Raw genomic sequence first — 12,956 nt, forward strand, 5'->3', positions numbered from 1 at the left:
TCAGATTACAGAATTATTACTATTAGTCCTTGTTAGTTCTTCTTGTTGGCTGCTTTTATTCTTTCATATTTTTTAAGTATTGTCAACGGGTTTTTTTTCCCTTTTTATGTTTCTTAAATAACGGTTCCTGTTCAGGCACCTGTGTCCAAGAAGTACAGTTATTAGAATGAAGCACATGATTTTGCATAGAATTTTTACTGCAGTCTGACATTCCAAGTCAGCAAGAACTCTGGTGTGAATGACTTACTTGCAATAAAATCATTACCTTACAGATCCTTTTTCATTTTAAAACCTTCATACCTGTCATGTTATTTATTCTATGACAGAATAGTACTATCTCATTCCAATTCAAAATTATTTAACTGAAGTTTGTCGTAGAGCACTAATCTGGTGTAAAACTATTGGATGAACAGAAATTTTCACCATAGATCATTGCTGAATTATAATGTATGCAGTTTTGTACATCAGCTAATTGAGGTGATAGCATTTTTTTGCAGAAGAGATTAAGGAACTAGTTATAGTTTTAAGTGCACAAAAGAAAATTGATATTGGACATAAGTTTCAACAGCTGTTGCTAATTAAAATGTTTTATAAAGGTTTCCTGACAATATGGGAATCTTACTGAGTTTAAAATTTATGCATTTAAATAAGAATTATAAAATGAACATAAACTTATATTAGGAGAAATGTGCTGTGCATAGCTAGCTAAAATAGCCTTTTTTAAATTGTTTGTTTTAAATATCTGAAATATTTCAGCTAGAATATCCAAACTATTGTCTGTATGCATGTGTTTGAAAAATGTCACAGGAATACCTAGATGCCTAATTTGCTCTTATTTTTAATAAAAGCCTACGTGCACTTCTGTAAAGGAGGAAGTTTTATCATAGAGCAACGTTAAATGGATACAGAAACAGATGGTAGAGAGAAATTTAAGTTATTTCTTTTGAAAGAGTGCATTTGTTTTCACAAGTTCTGTGGTATTCTTTCCAAGTCTTCATGCAGTATTGGGATTACTCTGATTATCTATATTGAATGTTTTCTTATTGTTATTATAGCTAAACTATCAGCCCAGCCTTGCCATGATACTTTTTAGCTAGACATTGCCCTGACTTGCATGTGGTGCCGAAGGGAAGAAGGACTAAGTTTCTGATGCATCGTGTATGGAATTTCTATCCCCTACATGATACGGACATTAACTGTTCCACCATTAATATGTTTTTTCAGGAGTAGGTGAAGGGGAATGGAAATGCAGTTAGTTGATAGGCTGTCTTGCATGCCTAAGGCTTTGGAGTAATTCCAGCTTCATTGGGTGGTGAGGGAGTAGGTACTTCCTCATTGCTGCCCCTTGGAAACTCAGAAGCACGTGGTCTACTTAGACAGGAGGCATACCAAGTGCAAGATTTGGCCTTTATTTCTTTCTGAATAACTTTACAGGAGGTGACAGAAAGTTAAGAAAAAAGTTGGATTAAATGTAGATGGTCTGAATAAATTTAGTGTGAACTTTTAGTATGATCCACTTGTGCCTGAAAGGTTGAAATACTTCTGACCTCAGCTGTCATAAAGGCTGTGTATTCTTTATAGCTTCAATGTTTAAACTCACTGTCAAAAATCCGTTTGCATCAAATTAAGTTAGAGTTTCTTCCAAGCAAGAGCTGCAACACATGGCACTAATAGCTTTACTTTTTGCAAATCTCACTGACAAAAATGCCAGAGCCAAAATACGTTTTGATCTTTTCTTTCAGAATGATTATCCACTGTCTCATATATGCTTTTGGTTTTCTATCTATATATGGAAACATGCTGAGATTTTGAAAAATAAATGTTAAAAGCAATATTATATTATAATTTCTAAATGGAATTTGTTGACTGATAAACTAATTAGCCCTTATATAACCTGACATGTAAACGCCACTGAGATCAGAAGCTCTCAAATGACGGGTAACGTGCTACAAATGCAGGTTGTTTGTATCAAGTAGGTATCCCTGTAATACTGGCCTCTCCTTATTTCCAGAAAGTAAACATAATCAAACACCATCAGATTTCTTTGATAGGTAGTTATGGCTGGGATCTGAGAGACGGAGGTGACAAGGTTATTACCAAGCGCTTAAACAAGGCATGGGTTCTCTGGGCCATTGCACGTAAAGGATATGTTTATGGGTACAGAACAAAGAGAAGACTGTAGCACAGATACACACGTGCCAAAATCCAAGTGACAGATTTACATGGCCCAGCAGTATGCTTGACGACCAATCCCTTGAAAGTACCAGATTATTAAGCGTTTTTGTGGCAGATGTTTGTTGTTTTACGCCATTGTGTCACACCGTTTTCAAAAGACAAGAAGTGGCTCAGCAACTGAGCATGCTTGGCTGGGGGACTGTTCCGCACTGTGCAGTGTGGCAGGCAGGAGACAAGGCACAGAACGTCATGGTGGGGAGCCGGGAGTGTACAGCTTGAGAAAGAAGGGAGACCGTGCCGAGAGGTGTGGGGAGCACAGCCCTGCCTGGATCTGCCTGAAAGTTTTCATGTGTGTTAGTGGACTCCAGGAATGCACTGAGATGACAGACACCGAAGGTCTAGGGAAGGACTTTGCTGCAAGGATGCAGTAGGCACCAAGAGGGTTGTCTCTTCAAGCCTTTTTTTTTTTCCTTGCTCTGTCGCTCATAAACTACAATTGTAATCTGATTTGCTGCAGGTTAGTCTGTAAATTGAAATGCGCTATTGAGAGGGTTTGTGCTGTCAATAGGAGATTGTTTAGAAATTATTGCTCTGTTGCTTTTTTTGCATTGCAAATGCCAGTTGTTTCATGTGGCTTTCTGGGTCATCTGTATGCTGAAATATATTTAGGCAAGCACAGCATAAAAAAAAAAAAATAGATGAACAGAACAGAAGATCTCAAAAGCACAAAGTCTGGCTCATTTTCTACACTAAAATGGACTAAATTAGATGTATCATCTGCTAGCACAATACTAGAAACAATCCTTCTGACCTAAAGAATAATTAATTACAGTTTATGTGCCACTTGCAAATACAATGATGAAAGGAGAAAAGGTGACATTATTACACTGAGAAGTACAGAAGATTCCAACCCACAAACATTTGTACTAACAGATAAAACTTTAACACATCTGATTAATAGTAATTTAATTCATTCATATTAAGTAAAAGCTCTTCCACTTCTGAAAATTAAGATTCTAAAGCATGATTTCCCCAATAAATTGGTGAAAACATGACTAAGATATTTCACACAAATGACTTTCCAGCATAAAACCTTTGATGTCATATTTATAAATTATGAAGTTGTATACATTTTCAAGCAAAAGAATAATGTATTTCTTTGTGTGACATTTATTGTCATCTGCAGATTTTTTATGCTGTATAAATTATTTCAATGACTGGGAGGAGAGAATTAATAAAATTTTTGATCATGAACATAATCTCAAATTTTTAATCCCTTTCCTAACACAAAAACTTTCATGGTCATGGTGACTTAAAAATGGTTCAGTTGGTCATGCTGACTTAAAATTAGTAAAGCAATAAACAATAGTGCCAGCAAGGGGTTCACAAAAATGTCTTAGCTGTGAAATTTCTAGCCATTATCCACATATTTTTGAGTTACTCAGTTTGATTAGTTCTTTGGGGACAGTACATCAGGAAATATGGGAGTGTTGAGAAAGGATTTCCATTTTATTTTTCTGTGAAGGTCTACAAAGAATTTATTACAGTGAAGGGAGAGAAGAGTTTTATCTGTGTTTTTTTCTCAACAGAGACAAAATATTCTTTTAATGACAGTGATATGTCAGAAACACTATATTAATCTGCTATAAATATGATATGTATGTGATCTAGTCCCAACAGAATTTTTGCTGAAATGAGTAAGGAAAAATGAGCATCTTGTAGACACGTAGATGAAATTCTAAAAAAAATAGGGGGATCCCTTTATTTGGTTGGCATGATTTGTTGTAAAACTGTATGTCGCATATTTAGGAAGAATGTTAAAATTTTCAGGAAGGAGAAGAATTATGCATATGATTTGTGTTTTTGTGCTGGATGTCTCTTAAATTCGGTGAATATAGAAAGTACTGCTTTAAGCATTTAAGCAATCTCATATTTTGACTTTGTGCTACACAAGTACATGTTTTTGTTTTGTCTGTGCATTACTGGAATGTATTACCTTTTTTCCTTTAGGCTTGAATAATAAATTGGTGGAGTGTATATCTGACACACAGCAGTCAGCTTGTGCTGACACAATCAAGACATTGTGTGAGGTCTATAACATGATTAGAATGTTTATTTGGGTCATCATATAAAGAAGCAAAGAGTAGAAGGTGAAAGCAAACAAGGAAAAAAGGTTGGAAATGTACTTTTGACTATTCTTAAGCTTAAATACTCATCTGTTCCTGGGCAACTCGTGACTTTGCAAAAAAAGACAGACCTGCATGTTCTCGTTATCATCAAGACTTTAAAATCGTAGATGGATAAATAGAATATTTCAGTGATCAATTCAAGGAAACAGAATTCAAGCCACAACTGAAGGCTTTAAAACCTGTTTACAGCAACAGCAGTAAATTTTTGAAAAAAGTGAAGAATTTGCCTAGCTAGTTTTGAAGAATTTGCAACTGAAATTGTTCTTCAAGAGAGCCAAACAATTGAACTGGAACAACACTTTAGCTATTACAGATTCATTAATTGATAGGTTATTAGAAAATTATGGTTCTTTTGGTTTGTTTACAAAACCGTAGGATGTGAAGGACAAGGAATCAGTAAATACAAGAAGCTTGCCTCTTCATTGAAATCACTATGTAAAAGAAGATCTTGTTGCTAAATACTGTTAATTTTAGTATGACGTCTCAAGAAAAAAAAAAGTTTCACTGTCAACGACTGATATGTATTCAAGATGAGGAGTTACAAACTGCATTGCATCTTCCTTAGTATTGAAATGACTTAATAGATTTCCTTATAAAATATAGTAATAAATTGAACAGCAAGTGAAGCAGTCAGCATCTGAACTAAGATATGAAATGGCTGTAGGTCCCATGTTCAGTTATCTGTATTAAATCTGCTGCTGACTGAACCATTCTTGCTACGTTTCTCTCTGACAATAAACCAGAGTCTGTTTGGATCACACTGACCTGTATTTAGCTACCTGAAAATGAGCTATTTAGTTGAAGGTGGCCACATATGTCTCTTGTAATTAATGAAAGAAATAAATAGCTTCATTTGAGGATGCATCCCAGTGATCATAAATGGTTTAGGCTGTGGTGACTTTCTCCTTGGAGGTCCACTCTCCTCCCACAACAAGCAGGAACTTTGATGGTGAATTTAAACTGAAATCTTAACTTCCAGATGCCTAAGTGAGATGGACTCCACTTTGCATATGCAGAATCTGCTCTCCACTTTCTATGAGGAAAGGAGAGTTTAACAGAAGATGTTTCCTTAGTTATAGCATCTTCTTGCATCCTGAAAGCAAGTCTTTAATAATTTTTATGCTGTGACTGACACTCTGAAGCTTCATTTTTCTTTGGCACTGCCTGACTTAACTATGATTAAAGAATTATACAATAAATTTTACTTAAAAGGTCCTTAGTAGGCCACACCAGTTTACCACTTATTAATGGAAGATAATAAAGAACACTTTTGATTTTTAGAAGATATTAGAATTCCATGGCACTGTAAGATTATAAATGACTTGCTAATTCTTTTTGATTAAAAAGAAAGTTCAAAAATTTTGTGAGGCTGCTGAACAGAAATGAGGGTAAAATCTGTTGTGACAAACACATGGAAAAAATAATGAAAGAATTTGCACTTTACAGTTCTGTTTTGATCCAAGAATTACGGCAATGTTCAGAATTTTTTTTTTCTTCTCTTGTTGTCTGTAAATTGTGAGCATATAATTACCAAGTGTATGTTACATACGCTCTACATACATATACATATATTTATAAGTAACTATTTTTGTGTGTAAGCTACTTGAGTTCTTTGTGTACCTGCATGTGCATATATTATCCATTTGTGTAGTGCCATTGCTAGTTACCGGCTTTGGTATGTTGAATAAGCTATAGACTGAGTAAAGAACAATCCTTCCCCAAAAAGGTCAATGTAGTGTCTGAGTAGACAGGTACATCGTAACTGAAAAAATAACAGGGTTTGATAAAAAGCTAAAAAATTATTGAAAACAGTAATTTACAAATGTTATTTTATACCCATATTGTTTGCAGAGATCCTGTAGAGATTGCTTTACAATAAACAATGTATTTCCATCAGAAGCTTGCTTAACTCCTGCTGAAGTCTGTGGGAAGTCCAAGGTTTTTCAAATTTATCTGAAGATCTACTAATATCACAGAGAGAAACCATCTTCATAGGAAAGCTTTAACAGAACCAGGAGGAAAAGAGACAGTAAGCTTCTGCTTAACTCACATAATCTGTTACGCACTGAAAATATTGACTAGGAGAAGATATGGCAATCAACCAAAAAGAAGTATGAGAAAAAAGCAGGAAGAGTTTTGATGTGCAAACAAATTGCGTAAGACTCTCGGAAGAATGCTAAAAGACTGAGATAACAAAAATTCCCTGAAATGTATTTACTGATAAAAAAAAAAAACCCACAGAAAAGGCACACTCTGAATTAACTGCCTCAAAGTCCCAATCTGGTATCTCATATTTTTATGCCTCCTACCACCCCCTCCCCCCCCCCCATTAGTACTTTTATAAATTGAGATTCAATGACTGGTAATACACTTCTATTTCTAGGTTAATTATTTGTGTATCAGTAGTAAACATGGTTTGACACAATGTATTTTTGATAATTCATTTTGCATAATTTTATGCTTAACAAATAATGTAACTCTGTAGTTTGTCTAGTTTTTTCTTTTTGTATCTGTGGTGTAAAACAAATACTGAGTTATTTGACAGTCGTAACTGACTTATGTTGCAATGGTCTATTTATGTAAGTTTAATTTAACTACCAATCTGCCAACAGACAAAAATATTTCTATAGCATTGTGTATTCTGTAAACCTAAAAACACTTACAGATACTGACTTTTTAGCAGGTGACATACTTAACAGTAATGCAGTTTAATTTTATATCATTTTTCATTTCCTCCCCTCCTTTAAACTTGAATATTTCTGTTTCTTTGTGCTGTTTTGCCATTTTCTATGTCTGTGACATAAGCTTTCCTATTCTGAGTAGTTTATAAAAAAATTATTAATCTTCTGAACATCAGTTTTAAAAAATAATTACTATAAAATGCTGGCATGTAAGAGGGAGCTACTGAAGTGGGAAAATGATGTCATTATTCAGGGTAATCTACCAAAACACAAATTTTAGAGAGGAATGTTCCAAGACCTGAAGCAATGTACTTGGACAGAGCTCTCCTGTGTGATGATACTAATAAACTCACTCTTGTAGGTTTTATTAGTATTAATTTGCAGTCTCCTGTCTTTTGAGGATTATTGCCTCCTGGTCAGAGTGGCTCCTAGAGCTGACTCAATCATGGTTCAATTTATTGGATTGCAGTTTGTCTTTTGTGTTGTGTAGTAATTAAGAAAAAGAAACAAGTTGGATTGCTTTAATAATCATAGGGTATAACCCTAATTAAGCCAAGTAAAACTCCATTCCTACTACATCTCAAAAGACTAGAAAAGTACGGTGAATAAGTAGTCCCAGATAGAAACAGATGTGGTATTGAGCCCTTAGAATGTTGCAAGAATCATGATTTTCATTTTCAAGCTTTCTCTGTCAGACTGGATTAAATCTCATTCATTCAAATGAACTAGAAATGATACCAGAAAATCCAAATAAATGCATTTTTCCTCAGGGAATTTATTGTTTTATCGTTTTAGGCAAGAGGCCAAATCACCAGGTTTGGGCAAGTAGTGAATTATGCATGTGGAGGCTGGAGGACAGGAAAATCCTGGACAGGTTCCGCAAGGCCACTGTACCAGTGTAGGCCCTTGGCAGTCCAGGACTACTCAGATGGGGACAAACTTAAGAGTTAAATGTAAAGTGAACTTCTGTATTTGGTCAGCTGAATCGCTCTCTAGGCTCCGCTGATTGTATTGATTAGACAGCTATGATAGCTGTAATGAGGTCTTAGACACTGGAAGTTAGGTATCAAAATGTATGAGGAGGTACCAGCTGCTAATGTCTGGTTAATACATTCATTGGAATTCATAAATAAATTAAAAAAAAATTAAAACTTTTTACATTTTCTACCATTTCTGTATCATTGCAAAAGTTGTAAAATACTGACCTATATATGTATTCTATCGCAGTTGGCATTCTCTCACAACTCACTGGAATTCAGGCTGTTTGGTTCTTCAGGAAAAGCAACAGATTTCTTGAGATTTGTCAGTGAAAAATTGCAATGGAAAACAATGGTGTTTATGCTTGTGTGGGTGCAGGTGTGGCAAAAGAGCTACAGATTTATCCTATCATCAAGTTCTTTTAACTTAGCTGGTATCCAATCATCTTTTCTTAGTCCGTACGTTCAGTGCATATTTGGAGGCATGATTCTTCCCTTCAGAAGCCTCAGTGATTTTAAGAGCTTACAAAAGTTTGCGCAATGTCTATGTGATGAGAACCGATAATGCAGATCTGAAAGTTGTGTTATCCTAGAATAGTCTGGAAATGTAATGCAGATTGCCAAACTTTATGACCTATTCTTAATACATGCTTATATATATGAAAACTAAATTTGGTAAAAGAGTTTGTGTGAGAGTCATATTCAGCTGGACTAGTAATAATATTAAAGCAGTAGCTGAAGTGAGTGTGTTTTTCTGTTACTTAATTCAAAGTTATTTCTTCATGTAATTGAAACAAGTATATTGTCTTGTACAATAATATGGGGATTTTTAAATGTGGTAATCATATTAGAATTACAGTTATTATTCATACAGTCCCTTCTTGTTTTCCAGTTATATTTGGTCTCTTCTTGTTTTCCAGGTCTCCCAACAAGGATATGGCTTCAAATGAAAGAGAGATTGTGGTTTGGGTTTGCCAGGAAGAGAAGATTGTATGTGGCCTGACAAAGCGCACAACTTGCGCAGAAGTGATTCAAGCACTGCTTGAGGAACATCAGGCAACATGTGGAGAGAAAAAGGTCCTTTTTGGAAAAGCTAGTGATTACTGCATTGTAGAAAAATGGAGAGGCTCGGAAAGAGTACTTCCTCCTTTGACAAAGATTCTGAGACTTTGGAAGGCCTGGGGAGAAGAGCAGTCTAATTTGCACTTTATGTTGGTAAAGTCAGATGCTTTCCTCTCATTTCCATTGTGGAAGACAGCTGAAGCTAAGGTAGTACAAAATGTAGAAAAACAGTGGGAGCTCAGTCCTGCAAATTACATGAAGATGTTGCCGATAGACAAACAAAAGAAAATTGTCAGGAAGACTTTCAGGAAACTGGCCAAGCTTAAACAGGACAGTGTTCAGCAGGAGAGAGATAATATGGAGACACTGATTCATCTGATCATTTCTCAAGATCATACCATTCATCAACAAGTCCTGAGAATGAAGGAACTAGATATGGAAATTGAAAAATGTGAAGCAAAGTTCCATCTAGATCGTGTTGCCAATGATGGAGAAAATTATGTGCAGGACTCCTATTTAATGATCAGTCCAAGGGAGGCTGAGCAACAAGGGAGTAGGCCAGATGATCAAAAAGAGGTGCATGACTATTTGAGCAAAAGTGACGGAATTTTACAGGTTGAAGAGAGACTGAAACATCACAAACAATTAATAGAGAAGCTATGTGCTGAAATTGAAAGAGAGGTACATGGCATATGCACAGAAAAAAATGTAGATGATATTCACACAGAAGGAGCTGCTAATGCTGAACTGGAAAACTCAAATTTGGAAAGTGTAAAATGTGAGCTGGAGAAAAGTATGAAAGATGGTCTGAGAATCAACTCATATCTGAGCTGCATTCAGAAAGAACTTACATACAGGGACTCACTGCTTCAAAAGAAGGAAAAAGAATATGAACTTCTTACAGAAGAATTTAATTTACTACATATTAAAGACAACATTGAAACTAGGCCTCCATCAAATGAAGAGCCATCCAAGGGTAGTGGCATGTCCACTAACACCACTGCTGTTCCTGACTTTGTTCATAGAGTGACTAATCTGGACATAAACGATACCGACTCTGACACTGGAATCAGCTCTACACACAGTCAGGACTCTGAAATAACTTCAGGGGACACAGTACTGTTGTCAACATAGTTGAAAACAGTCATTCATTTATGAAAAATCATATTTTGGAGGATATTTATAAGAATTAGTAAACCTTGTTGTCTTCAGAGTTCAGCCCATCAAGATGTTAAAACTATGTCACCGCTGTAGCAATCTAAACAGTGTCTATTTATGTGTTTAGTAGTATACTTGTGCTTAAATGCATGATTAGTCTCATGGGTTAACTGCTAATAGGTGCAAGGTTGTTGGCTTTGCTAAGTTAGGACAGACTTTAGACCTTGTAATATTGATACTCCATGAAACAGGACCATTCTGACTGGCTTGGACCAAAAGTCTGGAGATTTGATATCCCCTGATCTTTGGGTCAACTGCTGCATCTCTCTAACTTTTTAGGCATGTGAATTAGAGATTAGACCAAACTAGACAGAGAGCTGGATTTTCTGCTCTGTTACACTAGCTTTAGTCAGCTGGAGTTTCCCTGCCATCAAGCTGCTGTAAAGGAATGTATAATCGAGCATGTAATATGTTAAAAAATAGTTTTTATTATATTGTAGGGAAAAAAAATGCAATTGCATTTATGCTGTATGTTTAAATTTAGTTTTGAGTTATCAGGATGATATTTTCAAACACACCTAAGCTTCATTTTAAAAATTAACCTTACAGATAGAGATTTTTAATTTCCATTCTCTTTCAGCAGCGTTTAACTGCTTCTAAGATTTTTAAAACTCTTACTTATCTGCTCTTACCCTGCAGTTGCCCCAGTGATGCTGAAGTCCACATAGTTTCTGCCAGCAGGCATGTCAGAACTGCCTACGTCCTGCTTGTGCGAGACACTCAAATCCCAAGCTCACACCTAACCCCAGAGGCATTTTCAGCAAGGCTTTCTCCTGCCTACCTCACCAGTCAGATCCAGAGTCTTAGGCCTCCTCAGATCATGACTGCCAAATAAAGCATAAAAGAGGGCACAGGCAGGAATCAGACATTTTTGGCTTTGGCTAGACACTGTTTTCCAATAGCCAGGTAGTTACCATTTTCAAATAGCAGGTAGGTTATCAAGTCACATCTCATGCTGTTTTGGAGCAGGGTATGGACCTGTAAATCCTGCTTCCTCGGTGAGGACTATGGGATACAGCTAAGGATGATCCACTTTATATAGTTAATTAAATATTGGGCCCCAGGGAAAAAAAAAGGAATGCAAAACATGAGCATTTTACAACTATGTGGTTAAGTCAAATGATTTCACTTAGGATGCAGTAGTTGATCTCAAATCCTTCTCCATTGTGTTGCTGTGAATCCATAGTGAAAGTATGTAACCGAGGTGTTCTCCGCGGTTACCAAACAAGACTTCTGACTCTGAGGTAGAGACTCTGCGAACTGAGAGAACAGGAGTAATTTCTGGGTTGCCACGTTGATATTTTGGAGATCAACCTGTTTAACATTTTTGATTAATTGTATGGAGAAATAGTTACAGTGTTTCTAAACAAAGTTTAGTTCCAACAAAATTCAAACACATCCTGGAATTAAAAGCCTACAAAGTAAATGAACGGACAGTACCTAGAAGGTATAAATGTAAAATACTTTCAGATACACTACATTCTCTTTCTGTGTTTTTCTTCTCTTAAACGTCTGTCAACCGTCTGTTTTCTAAAATTACCAAAGTGCTAGAACTGCTGATTAGCACATATTTGATGCAGGGGGAAAAAAAGTGCCTTTTCTAAAAAGGCAGCTTTTGTGGGTTTTTTTTTTTAAAGTTTTTTTTTTAAATCCTGGATCTTATAAATAGTTTCTGTTCCAGAAAAGTGTGCTAGTTGCATTAATATATTTTTTGTTGTGTTTTTGTCATACAATGTTATTTTAATACTTTAGTAATAATATGTCATATTTAGACTCATCAGCTCCTGATGGAAACACAAGTATGTATCAAATATATTATCCTTGTAATAATTTATTAACGCAACTCAGCATCTTTTGAACTCTGTGGTATCACTCAGACATATAGTAAGCACAGAGCTCTGAATGTTGAGAGTAGGCTAATGTATTCTATGAGTTCTTGTGAATTTAGCTAACAGTTATTTCTAATGAGTCATTTTTTTATATAAATACTTAGGGGATAAAGAATTCAAACACAAGAATATTCACAGCTGTGCAGACTAGTACAAGACCTGTGGAGGAAGTAGTTTCCACTCGTACTCTGTCAGATTTATTTCACTCATAGGAACTTGTACTCATTCTCGGAACTAATCTTTATCCACACTGTGTGCTTGATTGTACATCCCCTGCAATGTGTAGATCTTAAGAGTATTACTGTGTTTTAAGAAAAAAAAAATAGGAAAAATAGGTTGGGATAGAGTATTTCTTAAAAAATAAAATAATATTAAAAAATCCAGTGTTTTGAAGCTTATATTTGAAGCTTATACTTTGCTATCTCAAACAAACCTTTTTCTTTCAGAATTTAGATGAATGTACAAGATGATGAAAGACTGTGTGCACTCTGCTGTTTATCTGCCTCTACATTTTTCATATACGTTTGACCTGGTTTTATGGTGCTAAAACTATACTTTATGAACATTTATGCTCCTTACTTAACCTTTCTTCCTTTCTCTCAACTATCTATGATATTTTTTTTTAATTCCCATAAAGAAATGTACAATCAAATGCATTGGCTCATTTCCTGCCGTACTCTAAAGCCAGTTCCCTTTCCATCTTCACATTTTTGTTTTATTTTATAAAATTTTCCACAGACTATGTTATACCTACTGACAAAGAGG

The 12,956-nt window shown here is 35.5% G+C and overlaps 1 protein-coding gene across 2 annotated transcripts in view; it reads left to right on the forward strand.

Annotated features, from left to right (window-relative positions):
• The window catches only part of RASSF9 (Ras association domain family member 9), a 28,085-nt gene extending 15,560 nt beyond the window's left edge, over positions 1-12,525 (forward strand). For both annotated transcript variants that reach the window (XM_075428348.1, XM_075428350.1), the window contains exon 2: positions 8,943-12,525. In XM_075428348.1, coding sequence (XP_075284463.1) covers positions 8,943-10,218 — 1,276 coding nt within the window. In that variant the 3' untranslated portion in view covers positions 10,219-12,525. The remainder of the gene's footprint in view (positions 1-8,942) is intronic.
• Positions 12,526-12,956: the final 431 nt, after the last annotated feature.

Source organism: Opisthocomus hoazin, chromosome 8 (assembly GCF_030867145.1).
Source record: "Opisthocomus hoazin isolate bOpiHoa1 chromosome 8, bOpiHoa1.hap1, whole genome shotgun sequence".
NCBI classification, from domain to species: Eukaryota; Metazoa; Chordata; class Aves; order Opisthocomiformes; family Opisthocomidae; genus Opisthocomus; species Opisthocomus hoazin.